The sequence below is a fragment of the Podarcis filfolensis genome (assembly GCF_964270895.1).
Source record: "Podarcis filfolensis genome assembly, contig: HAP1_SCAFFOLD_294, whole genome shotgun sequence".
NCBI lineage: Eukaryota > Metazoa > Chordata > Lepidosauria > Squamata > Lacertidae > Podarcis > Podarcis filfolensis.
Window position 1 is genome coordinate 7,158 of NW_028149329.1, and position 17,029 is coordinate 24,186.

General features: G+C 44.9%; 1 protein-coding gene and 1 long non-coding RNA gene across 18 annotated transcripts; one reads left to right on the forward strand and one right to left on the reverse strand.

Annotated features, from left to right (window-relative positions):
* Nucleotides 1-5,070: 5,070 nt before the first annotated feature.
* Nucleotides 5,071-10,244, reverse strand: LOC310755116. The gene is made up of 3 exons (XR_014544162.1): nt 10,031-10,244; nt 7,435-7,565; nt 5,071-5,620 (listed from the first exon to the last, which is right to left on the reverse strand). It is a non-coding gene; the product is annotated as an uncharacterized lncRNA (long non-coding RNA).
* A 1,515-nt stretch (nt 10,245-11,759) lies between these two features.
* Nucleotides 11,760-16,729, forward strand: LOC310755115 (uncharacterized protein). Of its 17 annotated transcripts, none has more exons than XM_083631805.1 (6): nt 11,768-11,875; nt 12,994-13,089; nt 14,046-15,372; nt 15,424-15,567; nt 15,613-15,702; nt 15,772-16,729. In XM_083631805.1, the coding sequence occupies exons 3-6, from the start codon at nt 14,109-14,111 to the stop codon at nt 16,383-16,385; spliced, it is 2,112 nt and encodes a 703-aa protein (XP_083487931.1). In that variant the 5' UTR covers nt 11,768-11,875; nt 12,994-13,089; nt 14,046-14,108; the 3' UTR covers nt 16,386-16,729. The 17 variants fall into 17 exon arrangements, with proteins under 17 accessions (XP_083487934.1, XP_083487919.1, XP_083487925.1 ...); XM_083631804.1 differs by having other exon boundaries at nt 11,778-11,875; nt 14,046-15,411; nt 15,457-15,567; XM_083631808.1 differs by having other exon boundaries at nt 11,760-11,875; nt 14,046-15,612; nt 15,658-15,697; nt 15,923-16,729.
* Nucleotides 16,730-17,029: the final 300 nt, after the last annotated feature.

The following is a 17,029-nucleotide window of genomic DNA, read 5'->3' on the forward strand; positions in this document are numbered from 1 at the left end:
AAGGCACCTCCATCCTGTCCACAGAATCCAAAATAACATCTCCTGGAGTTAAGAAGAGAGAAGGCAATTGGTGGGGGCAATGTCAAAAGCGGACTGCTTCCTTTCCACATGCTCATAACTAAAAACTCAGGTGCTGATTACAGAATTTTCGTTGTGGCATCTGGTTGGCCACTATGAGAACAGGAAACGGGACTAGATGGGCCTTTGGTCCAGTCCATAATGTGCTTGATATTAGTCGAAATCCACATGATTCTCCTTTGCAACCCCAATGCTTACTGTGAAGAGATAACCCAGCATTGATGCTCAATTGGCTTGCAAGATATTCCATAATATACAGGTCTCACTTTGCCTTTCGCCATACCACAGTTGTCCTTCTTTCTCTTTTCCATTCTGGAAGAAAACATAAAACATGATATTTTATAATAAAAAACACACACTCATGATTTGACAAGTCATTCATCTTGTGGAAAATAATTTATTGTCCTGTTGAGATTGAAACAAAGAGGTTTCCTGCCTTGTGGTGTCTTTATTTTTGGGGAGGGCATGGGAAGTTAAAGAGATAAATTTTGAAAAATCCTTTTGGGACAGAATACTCCAAAATAAATTTGGACATGAGCCCACACACGCTCAACTGGTCCATGTGGGGTCTGGGTCCTTCGCTATTTTCTATTTCAAATTAAAAAGAGAGAGTCCCTAGTCTTTTTGATTTTTTGAAAATATAAAGTAAAAAGAAAATTCTGTGGAGTGAACAGGAGTTACATATGTGTTTGTTGACAGCTCTTCCATGTATGTTGAGCAGTTAGTTACATGCACAAAATATAATACAATTTATATATATCTGGGCAACAACTCCATGGGACACCTGTAAAATGTCACCCAGGCTTAGCATAAATTATGTGTGACAGATCAGGTGCTCACTGATAATATGGGGTTAAGCAAGACTGAAGAACATGGATTAAGCAAACAAACAGACTAGGCACAGGTAAACTTGAGTAATGAGCAATCCTTAAGTAGGTGGACTTTGAATGAGGCAGAATAGCAGGCCCAGCATGGACACCTGCTATGGAAACCCCTGGTGGCCCAGAAGGACCTGTAAATGGGACAGCATTTGGTTTGCATGGAGAAGCTCCCAGGTACAATCACCAGCAATTCCTGGTAGGGTTGGGAGAGAAACTCTGGATAGCTGCTTCCAGACAGTGTGTAGACAATACTTAGCTAGATAGACCAAAGGTTTGACTAAGTAAAAGGTAAAAAAAAAAAAGAATAAGTTAAAGGACCCCTGGACAGTTACCGTATTTTTCGCACCATAGGACGCACCGGACAATAGGACGCACCTTGTTTTAGAGGGGGGAGAACAAGGAAAAAAAATTCTTCCGCTCTCTGCCCAGCGCCCCTTCAGCGAAGCAGCAGGAGGCGCTGCGCAGAGAGTGGGAGAATTTTCCCCCTCTTGTTTTCCCGCTCTAAAACAAGGTGCCGTTTAAGGTGGCTACCTTGGAAGGTTCCTTTCGACCTACTCTTTGGGGCTGGCGGGGGGAAGCCCACCACCAGCCCCAAAGAGCAGGTCAGGGAGCAGCGGAAAGGCGCAGCGGAGAGGCTGCTGCCATAGTCAAGCGTCACTTCTCCAGCTGGGAGAGGGTTGCGGGGGGCTGCTTTAGCCCCGTGCGCGCTCTCCCAGCTGGAGAGGTGACGCACGGCTATGGCAGGAGCCTCCATAGCCGCACGTTACCTCTCCAGCCGGGAGAGGGTCGCGGGGCTATGGTGTTTTCGCTCCATAGGACGCACACACATTTCCCCTTCATTTTTGAAGGGGGAAAGGTGCGTCCTATAGAGCGAAAAATACGGTAAGTCCAGTGGTGGTGAGTGGTGCTCATTTCACTTCACACCAAGGGAGCCGGTGTTTGTCCACAGACAGCTTTCCGGGGCATGTGGCTGCACATCCATGACTCCTGAGCCTTCCCCGATCTCCTTCCCCCTTTGTTTTGAGAGATCGGGGGAGGCTCGGGAGCCGCAGGCAGGCAGCCATTGCCCAGTTTTTTAGAAACTCTGTGCATTTATGTTTCACATGGTGTGAAAGAAGGGTTTTACACCTTTATACAATATGCATGTGTTCTTGGGCTCAGGGTCTTTTGCCTGACTATCCTCACTACTGACTCCCTGTTGCTACTCAGCTTCACAAAAATAAATAAAAAAGAGTCCCCGGATTCATTGAAAAAAATCTGGTAACCATAGTCTAAGGTGACACTCAATGAGCATCATGACTGTGTGTCATGGACTGGCTTGATAAAGAGGAATGGTGAGAGGCATGAGCTGGGGAACCCCCAAGAGATGAAAGCTCAGAGCCAGGGGACTGGTGGTGGGATGACCATGAGTGGTCAGAGGGAGAAGACTGGGAGACTGGGAAGAGGAGGGGTTGGAAGCTAAAGGGGCAACAGGGTTTAGTGAGCAAGAGGAGGCTGGGGCAGAGAGCAGTCCAGGCTCAGAGTCAGAAAAGGTAGCTAGAAAGGAGAGGGGCCAAGAGGCATTGATGAGGCAGGCTGCTGAAAAATCCAGGGAGTCTCCCCTTCCTGCTGCAATCAGCTCCCTTCTTTCTCTTCCCACCCCCAGTCTGCTAGAACATGCAAATAAATGAAAAGGGCAGAGTCTGGTTGTATGCAAGCCTAGAGTGGTGGGAACGCAGGGACCCACAGTCCTCACAACTGCCACATTGGGGCAAGATCTACTGGAATTGTTGGAATCACCAGGCCTGTGCTGTTTTGGTTTCTTGAATAAAGAGTTAACTTCACTGACACCGTGTTGGCTCTTTGGCTGACCTATGCTTGACTCTGGCTCCTGACAGCCGGATTTGAACCCTAGTCTCTCAGGTCTGGCATGCTAACTGCTACACCACACTGGCTCTTGGTGGAGTAGCTATGTGGAAGGAGAGAGAAACCATTCTGCAGCTAATGGAATTCTTTTCCTTGATTATCAAAATGAATATGTTTGTCTATGCTTTATGTGCCTGTACACTTTAAATGCAGAATCTTTATACACATTCCATTCTATTAAATGATCTGCTTCCTTGCACCACATTCACAAACCTTGCTGACTCTGCTAGTAGTTGCCCGCAAAATACTGCAAAATACTGAGATGGATAAATGGCCATACTGGTGAGACTAAAGGATCTGCCACAAGGACTCATTTTACTGTATATTTATTTTAATCTTTGTTGGAAGCTGCCCAGAGTGGCTGGGGAAACCCAGCCAGATGGGTGGGGTACAAATAATAAATTATTATTATTAGTAGTAGTAGCAGTGTTCTTTCCTAACTGCTCTGGATGAGAACTCTCCGTGTGCCTCCATAAAATGCTTGGGCAATTAAATAATTAAATAACACAGCTGTTGTGCACTAGGGGGCTAGCATCACAAATCCAAGGAAATTGAATCCTTTTAGCTAAACAATTAGGCAAATGAATGGGGCTCCTGGTATAACAACAACAACAAAAAATAGCCTAGACACTGAGATCTAGATCTGAGGACCTTCTAGTGGTTCCCTCACTGCGAGAAGTGAAGTTACAGACAACCAGGCAAAGGGCCTTCTTGACATGCAATATGCATATTTTTTAGGATCCACCTTATTTAGATGATTCTAAGTTGTTTCTAACTGTTCTTGACATTGTGCTTTAATTGTTGTAACCTGCCATGTGACCTTGGTTTGAAAAGCGGGTAATTAATGATCATTATCACCATAAGCACCAACCTTCACTTATGAAATCTGTTGGGCCAAGGCATGCTAATGAATTCACCTTGTTGTTTTTGTTTAGTCGTTTAGTCGTGTCCGACTCTTCATGACCCCATAGACCAACGTTAAATGGCTTTAAAATAGGTCAATAGCTATTGACCATGGTAAGTAACTGGAACTTTCAGTGACTGTTCACTTTTCAGTGCTAACTGGGGGGGAAATAGAAAGGAGGGTGCCTCCATAGAGGAATCTGATTGGCCACTGTGAGAACCTGGATGCTGAGAGACATGGACCATTCCTGCTAATTTAACTGGTCTCTTCCAGTGTTCTTACCTTATGCTCCGTAACTGAAACCTTTCTCCTGCTTCATCTAAAGAAAACTGACAAAGGCGTCTGCAACCAACTGTATGAGTCAGACGGTTTCCTGTCTCGCCTGCTTGCCTGAAATGAACCTTGTTACATCACTGCCCTATAACAGGTAATGGGCATTTCAAAATAAACAGCTGCTGCTGCAAGGTGTGTAACTATGGGCAGTTTGTGTGGAGCCGCTTTGTGGCATCTTAATATTCAGGCACATTCCTCTACATTAGGGATGTACCTGAAGCTCTCTAGCTGTTGTCAGTCTCCAACTCCCATCACCCTTGGCCATTGGCCATGCTGGAATGGGACTGATGGGAACTGGAGTCCAATAAATAACTAGAGAGCTGTAAGTTTGCCATCTTAAGCCTATAGACCAGCCTTTCTCAACCTGTGGGTCCCCAGATGTCGTTGAACTACAACTCCCATCACTCCTAGCTAGCAAGGCCAGAGCTCAGGGATGATGGGAGTTGTAGTCCAACAACATCGGGGAGCCACAGGTTGAGAACTGCTGCTATAGACCTTCAGGTACAGATGGATTCCAGCTACCATCAGTTTCCGTCAGCATGGCCAATGGCTATGAGCGATGGGATTTGTAATCTAACAGCATCTGGAGAACCAAAAGTTCCCCACTGTATATATATCCCTCAGTGCCACCACAAAAAACAGCAAGTTCTCAGGGGGAAATAAAACAGGGGGGAAATGTTTGGGGCCCCAGATGCAGCCCCCAAACCATGTGTGTGTCCTTGCAGAGAAAGGTGGGATATAAATGCAAAATGAATTTTTAAAAATGCTACAGAGAGCTTGCCTTTTGCATGCTCACACAACACTTCCCCCTGTTTTGTGGAGATGAGTGTCTTTCCCCACTAAGGTGCTGAGGAAGTTACTGATGTATGGCTTTTATCTATATGCTCTAGCAATTTGATCAGGACTGCTTTAAACTAAAATCTGAGGGGGGGGGGGCAGAAGACCCAGGTAACATGTTGACGTTGATATCAGGAAAGGTCCTAGAATGTAATGATCTCAGGCAGGCAAGCTAGCCCCTATCAGAATTAACGACTCTCTGGCAGTTTTATAGTAAGTTTATTTATAAATTACATCCAAAGCGTGGCTCCCAACCTGCCACACTTTGATACGAGTTGGTCGCTCTGAGTCTTCGCCCCTTTCACAGCAAAAAGGGTGCCAAAGTCCAGTCCTTCCTCTTCCATTGCATTTTAACCCTTTCAGTTCTTCTGGTTCGGAGAGAAGGAGGGTGGAATTCCCTCCACTCTGCTTTCATAAGAAGAACCCTCTGCACGCTGTTTATCTTCTGGTTGCATAGCAACCCCCTCACTGCCATCTAACTCTCCCCCCCCCTTCTTGTGAGCTGTCCGAGTCTGCTGCTCTAGCTGAGTCAGGGAACTCTTGGTAAAGGGGGGCTGAGCTCACCCACACCTGCTCTGTCTGCATTCTTTCGTCTCCAGAGTCAGACTCTGATGCTCTTTGTACTAACAATCCTTCATCTCCAGTGTCGGACTCTTCCCAGGCATTCGATTCAGCCACGTCCCTGACATAGAACATATAATTAAATGGTTGGTCTGTTAGCACTCAGAAAAGGATGTTGTGATTACTAAGACCCAGCATATGTTTCTCAGAAACAGTTAATGCCAGACGAAACTTATTTACTTTTTGGATAGAGTTAAAAACTTAGTGGATCAGTAATGCTGTTGACATAGATTCAGGTAGGTAGCCGTGTTGGTCTGACGCAGTCAATTCTGCCTTGTTTAGACCACACCTGGAGAACTGTGTTCAGTTCTTTTTTCTTTTTTTTAAATGATTTTTTCTTATTTTCTTCATATAATCCTTTCCCCAACAATCCTTATTATCACAGTATAATCCCTTTGATTTCCCTCCCAGCAGCTAGTATATACATCACATACTTATTGCGTATATTATTGTCATAACTCTACTATTTTACATTGAAGGTATTATTCCAGTCCTGCTAGTGTCTTTAAGCTTTTACAGTTCTCCTTAAAATATTCAATAAATTTACTCCAGTTGTTATTGTATCTCTGGTCTTCTTGGTCCTGGATCCTCCCTGTGAATTTGGCAAGTTCCACGAAATCTGTCATCTTCACCTGCCGCTCCTGGATGATTGGTAAATCTTGCATTTTCCATTTTTGGGCCAGTAGGGTTCTCGCAGCAGCTGTGGCATACATAAACAAATTCTGATCTTTTATTTTAATCTATCTTCCCACTAGACCTAGCAAAAATGCCTCTGGTCTTTTGGGAAAAGTGTACTTAAATATATTTTTAAGTTCATTATAGATTAATTCCCAAAATCTTTTAACTTTGTCACAGGTCCACCACATATGAAAGTAGTCCCCATCTACTTCCTTACATTTCCTACACTTTCTGTCTCTCTTTCTATACATTTTAGCCAGTTTTGTTGGCGTCAAATGCCATCTATACATCATTTTTAATACATTCTCCTTCAATGCCATACATCCTGTAAAGCTCAAACCTTCCTTCCATAATTTTATCCAAGCTTCTAACTCAATGTTATGCCCAATATCTACCAATATGTACCAATCAAGTAAGAAATCATACATTCTAGATAACATTTTTCCTTTACACTCAATAGAGTGTAATAAACTTGGAGTTAATAAACTTGGAATTTTGATTTTTTATCCTCAAACCCATTTGGAGAACTGTGTTCAGTACTTGGCACCACAATTTAAGATTTAAGGATTTAAGAAGGATATTGAGAAACTGGGCTGTGTGCATGGGAGGGCAACCAAGATGATAAAGGTTCTGAAAACCAATCATTATGAGGAGCAATTGAAGGAATTGGTTATGTTTAGCTTGGAAAAGAGGAGTCTGAGAGGAGATTTGATAGCCATCTTCAAATATCTCAAGGGCTGTCACATGGAAGATGGAATAAGCTTGCTTTCTCCTACTGTGGAGGGTAGGACTCAGATCAATGGAGTCAAAGAAAGGCAATTCTGACTAAACATCAGGAATAACTTTTGAGTGGTAAGAGCTGTTGGACAGTGGAACAGACTTCATCGGAAGGTGGTGGCCTGTTCTTCACTGGTGGTTTTTAAGCAGAGATTGGATAGCCATCTGGCATGGATGCTTTAGTTGAGATTCCTGCATTGCAATGGGTTGGATTAGATGACCCTCATTCTATGACTCATTCTAGGTGCTGATCTGTGGCCACACACCCAACAGCTGCAGAGGAATCTTCTCCTCAATCTTCCATCCATCCCAGCCACCTACTTGTGAGCTTGACTAAGAATGCCTTGGTCTATATTTCCTAATCCACAAACAAATACTAGCATGCAGCAAAGGCAAAATAAGGCTAATTAATCTCCTGACCTTTATCAACCTCTTTCTCTCTGTGTCCCAAGCTGTACTTTACAAACACTGACGGTGAAGATAATTGAACTCTCTTCCTTTAATTTGTGGAAATGAATTCTTAGCTGGTTCTTATTAGTCAATTATATCGCCTGGAAGGAATTAGAGCAGATTGATCGGGCCCTTTCCGTTAATAGCAGTTAACGTGTCTGGCTACAAGGAAATACCAGCCCTCATCTCCAAAGTTTCCGCTACGCACTTGGCTGGCCTTTGGTCAAGTAATATACAGATATAGCTATAGAAACTGCAAGGGGTTCTTGGTTTGATCTCAGTCTCGTGATCCACAGCTTTTCACTCATTTCCATATTTGCAAACATATTTTTTTTCCCTGGACACTGGAAATGAGCACTAAACATGTGCTATATTCCACTGTACTTCCGGAAGTGCCTTTTATGTCATATGAAAACAGAAAACAGTTAGGGGGATGTTGGGAACATGGAATAAGCTTCTATGGGGATGAAGCTCAAGGCGGCGGGGAATGCACATTCTTCTATCTATCCCTACCTCTGTTTCTCTTTCCTTTCTCTATTGCAGTGGTGGGGAATCTTGGAGTCTCCAGATATTGCTGTACTCAAACTCCCATTGGCACCAAGTAGCATGGCCCATAGCCAACGATGATTCCCTCACCCCTGTTCTATTGTCTTCCATGTGATCATTTCTGGATTATAAGTCTGACAGATCAAGGACAAGTTCTCTGATATGTTGTAAGGTGCATAGATGGCACAATATGAATTCATGATGATATCTGCAGCCATTTTCTTACCGGAAAGTGTACATCAGGTACATTGTACATCCAAGTATTCAACCATGTTGGTTATCAGTTGAAGGTAGTGGTGGTTGGAAGGGAGAAAACTTTTTTTAAAAAAAAAATGTTCTATTTTATAAGGACTGAGGAAGCCCTTTGAGGGTGAAGCAAGGGAGATATCTGGAAACCTTGTTCTGCACAAGTTAGCAGTTTGTACCTGCATCAGCCAGCTTGTGCCAGCAGTCAACATCAGCTGTGTTGCTCTTGTTACCTTCAGGACTTTTCTATTTTTACTGAAGAAGAAGAAGAAGGGTTTGGATTTGATATTCCACTTTATCACTACCCGCAGGAGTCTCAAAGTGGCTAACATTCTCCTTTGCATGGACAGGTGGAGTCCCCAGATCCCGCGCGGTCCCCCCGTCATGTGGAATAACGACTCAAGACAACGTGCTATGGGATTAAATTGGCCACAACTTTATTAAATTTCAAATGTGGGTAGACCTTGGCTCAGGCATTGGGCGTTCTCCCTCCCCAGTCCCCAGCCAGGGACCTAGGGAGCATCAGGGTTATCCAGTGTGTGGGGGGGGGGATGGGGAGAACATATGTTCAAGCAGAGATAGCCGCCCCCGTTACGCCGCCGCCGCAGGGGAGAGCAATGATGACCTTTCGGCGTACGGTCAAAGCCTCCCTTCAGAAACCCCTTTAACAGGGAACCCTGGTATCGCCGCCGCAAAGAGGAAGATGGACTAAAGGATTCCGCCCAAGGCCTGATACCACCAAAGTTGTGACGTTTTGCTACGGGAAAGGCGAAACCTGCCAATGCAGGGAAATTCCTTTCCGGCCCTTTAACAGCGACCTTAACGTAGCAGCGCCCGCATACCTGTGAAGAAAAGTTAACCTGCAAAACCTGTGAAGAAAAGTTAACCTGCAAAATAAGTCATTAACTGAGGGTGGGTAGGGTGGGAGAAGCTCTGGAGCCAAGTGAGGATTCCCAGGTAAGATCCTCCCTCTATTGTGTGGGCAGGTAATCCCTCCCCTACCTGACCTGGTCTCCTTGGCAACGCTTCCCCCAGGTGGGATTGGACAACTGACTGAGGTAGGCGGAGACCTCCAGGTATCCCACCTGAGGGAAGGCAAAGCCAAGCCTATGCTGTTGGAGCCGCTCCAGATCTAGGGGCTGCACGCGTCCACGCAAAGGGCGCCCCCCGTTTTAAGCGGGGAGCGGTCATTCCCTTCCTTCCCCACAACAAACACTCTGTGAGGTGAGTGGGGCCGAGAGACTTCAGAGAAGTGTGACTAGTCCAAGGTCACCCAGCAGCTGCATGTGGAGGAGCGGAGACGCGAACCTGGTTCCCCAGATTACGAATCTACCGCTCTTAACCACTACACCACACTGGCTCTTGAAGGATTGTGTTATACAGGAACTTACAAGAAGCAACAATAAGAAAGCCTAAGGATGTGTTATACAGGAACTCACAAAAAGAAACAAGAAGAAAATAAGAAATGTATTACCATAGGTTAAATACAGTATATATGAACTGTATAGGTTGCACATACTGGACTAAACCTATACGTTAGGAAATAACCAATAAAATGTTCGCAGATTATTATTCAGCCTGTTGCGCTTTGTGTATTGTGATAACTGTATTTGCGTAGCAAGGTATTGAATTTCTTTTGACAGAGCTGTAATCAGGCAACGTTCAACCATGTTGATTATCAGTTGAAGGTAGTGTTGGTTGGAAGGGGAAAATCCCTTGAAGTCAGAAAACTTATTTTTTTATATGTTCTATTTTATAATGTACAGTCGTTTACTTGGGTTTCCGAACAGCTTAGTTCTCGAACGTTTTGGCTCCCAAACGTCGCAAACCTGGAAGTGACTGTTCTGGTTTGAGAACTATTTTTGGAAGCCGAACATCCGACGGGGCTTCCGTGGCTTCTGATTGGCTGCAGGAGCTACCTGAAGCCAATCAGAATCTGCGCTTCGGTTTTCGAATGTTTTGAAAGTCAAACGGACTTCCAGAATGGATTCCGTTCAACTTCCAAGGTACGACTGTATATAAACAATTATAAGAACAGGTGAAAAGGAATTTAAAATGAATAAAGATACAAATGACCAAAGTAACAAATATAGATACAAATCAGTTAAGTAACAAAGTCCTGTTTATGAAAGAAAAAAAAAAGTGGGAATAATTGTACTCTGCTAATTTAAATGAATTTGGCATTTTAAGGTTAATCATCAAAAAACCCAAGAATACAACATATGACAACAGAAGATCAAAAGACTTTAATGGAGAAAACTGAATTTCAAATTGGAACAAAGTAAAGTATTTGGGCATTACCATGACAAATATAAATTGTATGTTGTTTCAAAATAATTATGTTAAGACATGGATGGAAATTAAAAAGATATGTTAAGTTGGGAGAAATTAATATTGTCCTTGGTGGGTAGAATTTTTGTGATAAAGGTGAATATATTGCCCAGAAGGATGTTTTTGTTTCATTACAGCTAATGACTTATAGTACTATTCAAACAATGGCAAAAAGACTTATCAAGGTTTTGTGAAGGTGGGGTGGATGGACCACGTTTTAAAATATTACAAGATGCAAAGGAAAAGGGAGTATTGGGTGTACCAAACCTAAAACTGTATTTTTCAGCCCGTTGTATAGTGTGGATGCAGGACTGGATGAGATTGAGAAATAAGAGACTCCTGGAAACAGAAGGACATGACCTAAAGTTTGTATGGCGTGGATATTTGTGGCACCACAAAGTTAAAGTGGATTATAAAAATCACTTTATTGTATGTGTCATATTAATAATTTGGAATAAATACAAGCCTAGATTGTGCCAAAAGACACTGTTATTGATGTCATCACAAGAAGCTTTCTACAGAAAAGAGATAAAATGCAAAGAGAAATATACAACATGCCAAGATTTTTAAAATTGCATCAAGGAGACTATAAAATTAAAAGAAGACAACAGCCAATAGAGGAAGGTTATAATTTTCAGTGATTTTCTTATATGCAATTAGCAGAGAGGTTTAAATTGGATAAAAACACATTTGGTATAGATATAGAACAAGGAAAGACAGGCTTTGAAACTCAACTGAGAGCAGAGGATGAACATGTTGCTGCAAAAATGTATAAACTTTTGTTGAAATTCAAAGCTGAAGAAGAACAAGTTAAAGAATGTATGATTAATTGGGCAAAATATTTTTGTTATAATATACAGGTGGAACAGGTGGAGTATATGCGGACTAAAGGGTTAAAATTTACGTTGTGTTACAATCTTTAAGAGAACTTTTATAAAATGATGCATCATTTGTATTTAACTCCTGAGAAATTGTTTAGAATATACTGAAGTGTTTCAGGTATTTTCTGGAAGTGCCAAGAACATGGGGAGACATTTGATAGTGTTTGGTGGACATTTGAAAAGGCTAAAAATACAAATACATACATTGAAACAGAAGATTTTAAAGGTTAATATCCAACTGAAACCAGAACTTTTTTCTTCTACGGTTAATGGATACATAATTGGAAAGGCTTATGGAAGATTATTCCAATATATGATTACATCAGCAAGATTGTTATACTCACAAAGTTGGAAAGACACAGCTCCACCTACTACGGAAGAATGACTGATAAAATTATTGGACTTAGGTGAGATGGCAAAGTTGAAGTGTAATTTGAGCAAAATCATTATTGACCTTTATTAAGAATTGGAAGAAGGGATGCGGGTGGTGCTGTGGGTTAAACCACTGAGCCTAGGGCTTGCCGATCAGAAGGTCAGTGGTCCGAATCCCCGCAATGGGGTGACCTCCCATTGTTTGGTCCCAGCTCCTGCCAACCTAGCAGTTCGAAAGCACGTCAAAGTTCAAGTAGATAAATAGGTACCGCTCCGGCAGGAAGGTAAACGGCGTTTCCGTGCGCTGCTCTGGTTCGCCAGAAACGGCTTACTCATGCTGGCCACATGATCCAGAAGCTGTACGCCAGCTCCCTTGGCCAATAAAGCGAGATGAGCGCCGCAACCCCTGGACCTAATGGTTGGGGTCCCTTTACCTTTAGGAATTGGAAATTTCTTATGGACTTTATGCATGAAAGAGAAAATGAACTTGTAATATTTGGATTTGAAGATTCAAAAAATATTGGCTTATAGAAAATAGAACAGTTGGGTGTCAATGAGTGAATATTAAATTTAGCTGACTTTTAAAATCTTTTTTCTATTTCCTTTCTTTTCTCTCTTTTTTCCTTTTTCTTTCTTTTCTTCCCCCTCATCTTCCCCCCTCCCTTTTCTTTGCTCCTGTTCCATTTTAGATTAGATTTTAAAATTATTTATTTTATTCTGGTGTATTGGATATAAACTTTTGTATATCTTTTGGCAAATAAATAATAAGAAAGAGAAAGAGAAACCGTATTTTGCTCAATTCTAGTAGCAATATTCTGTTGGGAGCCACCCAAAATGACTGGGGCAACCTAGTCACCTGGGTGGCATTTAAGTAATAAAATTATTGTTGTTGTTATTATGGAAATAAGGAGACTGGGTTTACACATTTCTGGCACACCTGCAAGGACTCTTTCACTGCCCCAAACAGGCTGCATTTAGCCAAGGAATTAGGTGGAGCTCATGATTAATTAATCATGTTTATTTATCAACAATTATAGCAATGACAGACGTCAATCTCTTCCCTTTGTTATGCATCTAAGACTAGAAAGTCCAGTCATTAGGCAGGGAGTAAATATGCAAGTCATCATGCCCAGGGGTGTATCATATCCCGTAGGAGAGGCCTTGAGATGGTATAAAAAGTTATCTGGACCCAATGATGTCTTCATTCACTCACTTTCAACATCTCAGCTGGTTCCTGTCGCTGGAGAGGGTAAGTCAAGTCCGTATGCTTGCATGCATTTGACCGATAACAGAACTAAGTCATTCAGCTGGAGTTGAATATGGAAGATGAACTAATTATAAAACGATAGCTTCTGTTGTGCAAGAGGATGTTTTAGAGAATGGGTTTCGATGCAATCAACGACTGCTTAAGAGAAATTTATATATGATAATATATTTCTAGTGCAAAGTAAAGAAGCAGTTATGGATAGGGTTAGCAAATAGACACAGATGCACCACAGATTTGATTTTGAAACCACATTCAATGCTCCATTTAGAGGTTGCCGCCATAACTCTGTACAATGGTACCTCAGGTTACAGGTACTTCAGGTTACAGACACTGCTAACCCAGAAATAGTACCTCAGGTTAAGAACTTTGCTTCAGGAAGAGAACAGAAATCATGCTCTGGTGGCGCGGTGGCAGTGGGAGGCCCCATTAGCTAAAGTAGTACCTCAAGTTAAGAACAGTTTTGGTTAAGAACGGACCTCCAGAACCAGTTCTTAACCAGAGGTACCACTGTCTAGACATTTCAACAGTAATCAATTTGCAGTAGCAGTTTGGTTTTGACACTGGAATTCATATTGCATTTCTTACATTGATTCCTTTTTGTTCGGATTTGCATGCCCCTTTGAGATTTCGGTATATAAAACAAGCCAAGAGGATACAATTGGCTTTGCCATATTGCAATGCCATTACCTCCATTGTATGCTCCCTGTTGTTGTCTGGATGAAAAGTCTCCTTGAGCTCTGGGGATGCTTCTTGTGTGCCTGGATGAAGAACAGGGAGTGGTTTGGGAGTGTGTGCAGAAATCAGCCTACTGCACAAAGGTGAAGTTTGCCTTTGCTGCCACACCCACTTTTGCTCCTGTCTCCTCCTCCCACTGCCATGTGAACCCTTGGAAGGTTGTTGGTGCATGAAAGGCTGATTTTGTCTTATTTATCTTCCAGAGCTAAACCACCAGAAGGGAAACAAAACAGGAGAAAGAACACCCTACACACCAACATAGGAAGATGAGTTCTATGCAGCAGAAGCAGGGTGGTGGCTCCTGCTGTGGAGGAGGAGGTGGAGGAGGTGGTGGCGGCGGTGGAGGTGGCGGCTCATGCTGTGGAAGTAGTGGAGGAGGTTCCATCAGCTATCAAGGCCAAGGAGGGTCATCAGGCTGCTGTTGCTGCGGAGGCGGTGGTGGAGGAGGCAGCGGTGGTGGAGGCGGCCAGAAGATCATCATTGTCTCAGGTGGCGGAGGAGGAGGCGGACAAGGCTGCTGTGGAGGAGGATCAAGTGGTGGAGGAGGCAGCATTGGTGGACAGTCTTCAGGATGCTGCATCGGAGGAGGATCTGGTGGGGGACAGGGGGGTGGAATGAGCCAGCAGAAGATCCCATACATGAGCGGCGGATCTGGTGGTGGAGGAGGGATATGCTGTGGAGGGGGTAGCAGTGGGGGTGGAGGAGGATCAGGAGGTGTTAAAATTATTGGTGGGGGATCTGGCGGTGGAGGGGGAGGGGGAGGGGGAGGAGGAGGTGGAAGCTCCGGTGGAATTAAGGTTATAGGTGGGGGATCTGGTGGTGGTGGTGGAGGAGGAGGTGGAGGAGGTGGAAGTTCTGGGGGAATTAAGATTATCGGTGGGGGATCTGGTGGTGGAGGGGGAGGAGGAGGTGGAAGCTCTGGTGGAGTTAAGATTATCGGTGGGGGATCTGGTGGTGGAGGGGGAGGAGGAGGAGGTGGAAGTTCTGGTGGAGTTAAGATTATAGGTGGAGGATCTGGTGGTGGAGGGGGAGGAGGAGGAGGTGGAAGCTCTGGTGGAGTTAAGATTATAGGTGGGGGATCTGGTGGTGGAGGGGGAGGAGGAGGAGGTGGAAGCTCTGGTGGAGTTAAGATTATAGGTGGGGGATCTGGTGGTGGAGGGGGAGGAGGAGGGGGAGGTGGAAGCTCTGGTGGAGTTAAGATTATAGGTGGGGGATCTGGTGGTGGAGGGGGAGGAGGAGGAGGAGGAAGTTCTGGGGGAATTAAGATTATCGGTGGGGGATCTGGTGGTGGAGGGGGAGGAGGAGGAGGAGGTGGAAGCTCTGGTGGAGTTAAGATTATAGGATCAGGGGGTGGCCAGGGCAGTGGTGGCCAGAGCATGGGAGGAGGGTCTGGTGGTGGTGGTGGAATGGGTGGTCAATCTATTGGTTGTGGTGGCCAGAGCTCTGGCAGCAGCATTGGAGGAGGTTCTGGTGGTGGTGGCGGCTCAGGTGGCCAGACCATCATAGTCCCATGTGGTGGAAGTAGTGGCGGTGGCGGCGGCCAGAGCTCTGGCGGCTACATTGGAGGAGGTGGTGGCTCAGGTGGCCAGAGCTCTGGCGGCTACATTGGAGGAGGCTCTGGTGGTGGCTCAGGTGGCCAGAGCTCTGGCGGCTGCATTGGAGGAGGCTCTGGTGGTGGTGGTGGCTCAGGTGGCCAGACCATCATAGTCCCATGTGGTGGAAGTAGTGGCAGTGGCGGCGGCCAGAGCTCTGGTGGCTACATTGGAGGAGGTGGTGGCTCAGGTGGCCAGAGCTCTGGCGGCTACATTGGAGGAGGCTCTGGTGGCCAGAGCTCTGGCGGCTGCATTGGAGGAGGCTCTGGTGGCCAGAGCTCTGGCGGCTGCATTGGAGGAGGCTCTGGTGGCCAGAGCTCTGGCGGCTACATTGGAGGAGGCTCTGGTGGCCAGAGCTCTGGCAGCTGCATTGGAGGAGGCTCTGGTGGTGGTGGTGGCTCAGGTGGCCAGACCATCATAGTCCCATGTGGTGGAAGTAGTGGCGGTGGTGGTGGCCAGAGCTCTGGCGGCTACATTGGAGGAGGCTCTGGTGGTGGCTCAGGTGGCCAGAGCTCTGGCAGCTGCATTGGAGGAGGTTCTGGTGGTGGTGGTGGCTCAGGTGGCCAGACCATCGTAGTCCCATGTGGTGGAAGTAGTGGCGGTGGTGGTGGTGGTGGCCAGAGCTCTGGCTGCTGCATTGGAGGAGGCTCTGGTGGTGGTGGTGGCTCAGGTGGCCAGACCATCGTAGTCCCATGTGGTGGAAGTAGTGGCGGTGGTGGTGGTGGTGGCCAGAGCTCTGGCTGCTGCATTGGAGGAGGCTCTGGTGGTGGTTCAGGTGGTCAGACCATTATTGTATCAGGAGGCAGTAGTGGAGGAGGTGGCCAAGGTTCTGGGTGCTGCATTGGAGGAGGTTCCAGTGGGGGCTCCATGCAGACAAAGCAACCTGTTTGCCTCCCACCTGGCCTATCCCAGACCAAGCAATCTTCCCAATGGCCACCTAGCCACAAGTAAAGGGCTTCCACGTCCTTTGCTTCATTCTACAACAATGTGTTCTTCCAGAAGGAATATGAGACCGAAGTGCCAGTTTATTTCTCCTTGATGTGAAATCCCACCTTAGTGTGGAACAGCTTTGCATGTTGCATGCCTTCTTCTCAGTCTCAGTCACAATCCCTTGCTTGTATCTTCTGCATTTCATTTTGTTGGTTTGTTATTGCATGTTCAATGTTTTATTGTCCAAGAAAGAAAGAAATGTTTATTTATGCTGAAGCGGTATTGACAGTATGCCCCTACAGTTTCCTGTTTCAGTCTCCACTACTGCATGGGAGATAATAAAGCTTTCTTGAGAACTAAAATAACCACTATTGAGTTTTTCCTTCTTTCTGTGTAAGAAGAGCCCTGCTGGATCAGACCAAAGGCCCAACTGTCCGGACAACCTGTTCCCTTCAGTGGCCAATCAGATGCCTCTAGGAAGACCATAGGGAAGGCACACAGAGACCAGCTGTCCTCTGTTCTTGTTTCTTGACATCTGTTGAACTCACCTCTGAACCAGGAAGTCACATATATCCATTGTGACAAGAAAATTTCTTTCATTTCATATATTTATTCTTAATAAAACCTAACAGACTGAATAATAACAGATGCAAAATAAAATTAAA

Bases quoted from the DNA above. Each gene is read 5' to 3' on its own strand.
- LOC310755115 (XM_083631792.1), top strand. From the start codon at position 14,109: ATGAGTTCTATGCAGCAGAAGCAGGGTGGTGGCTCCTGCTGTGGAGGA. The intron at 15,568-15,612 runs GTGGCAGTGGCG...ACATTGGAGGAG, and splicing joins AGTCCCATGTGGTGGAAGTA to GTGGTGGCTCAGGTGGCCAG. The intron at 15,703-15,771 runs GTGGCCAGAGCT...GCTACATTGGAG, and splicing joins CTGCATTGGAGGAGGCTCTG to GAGGCTCTGGTGGCCAGAGC.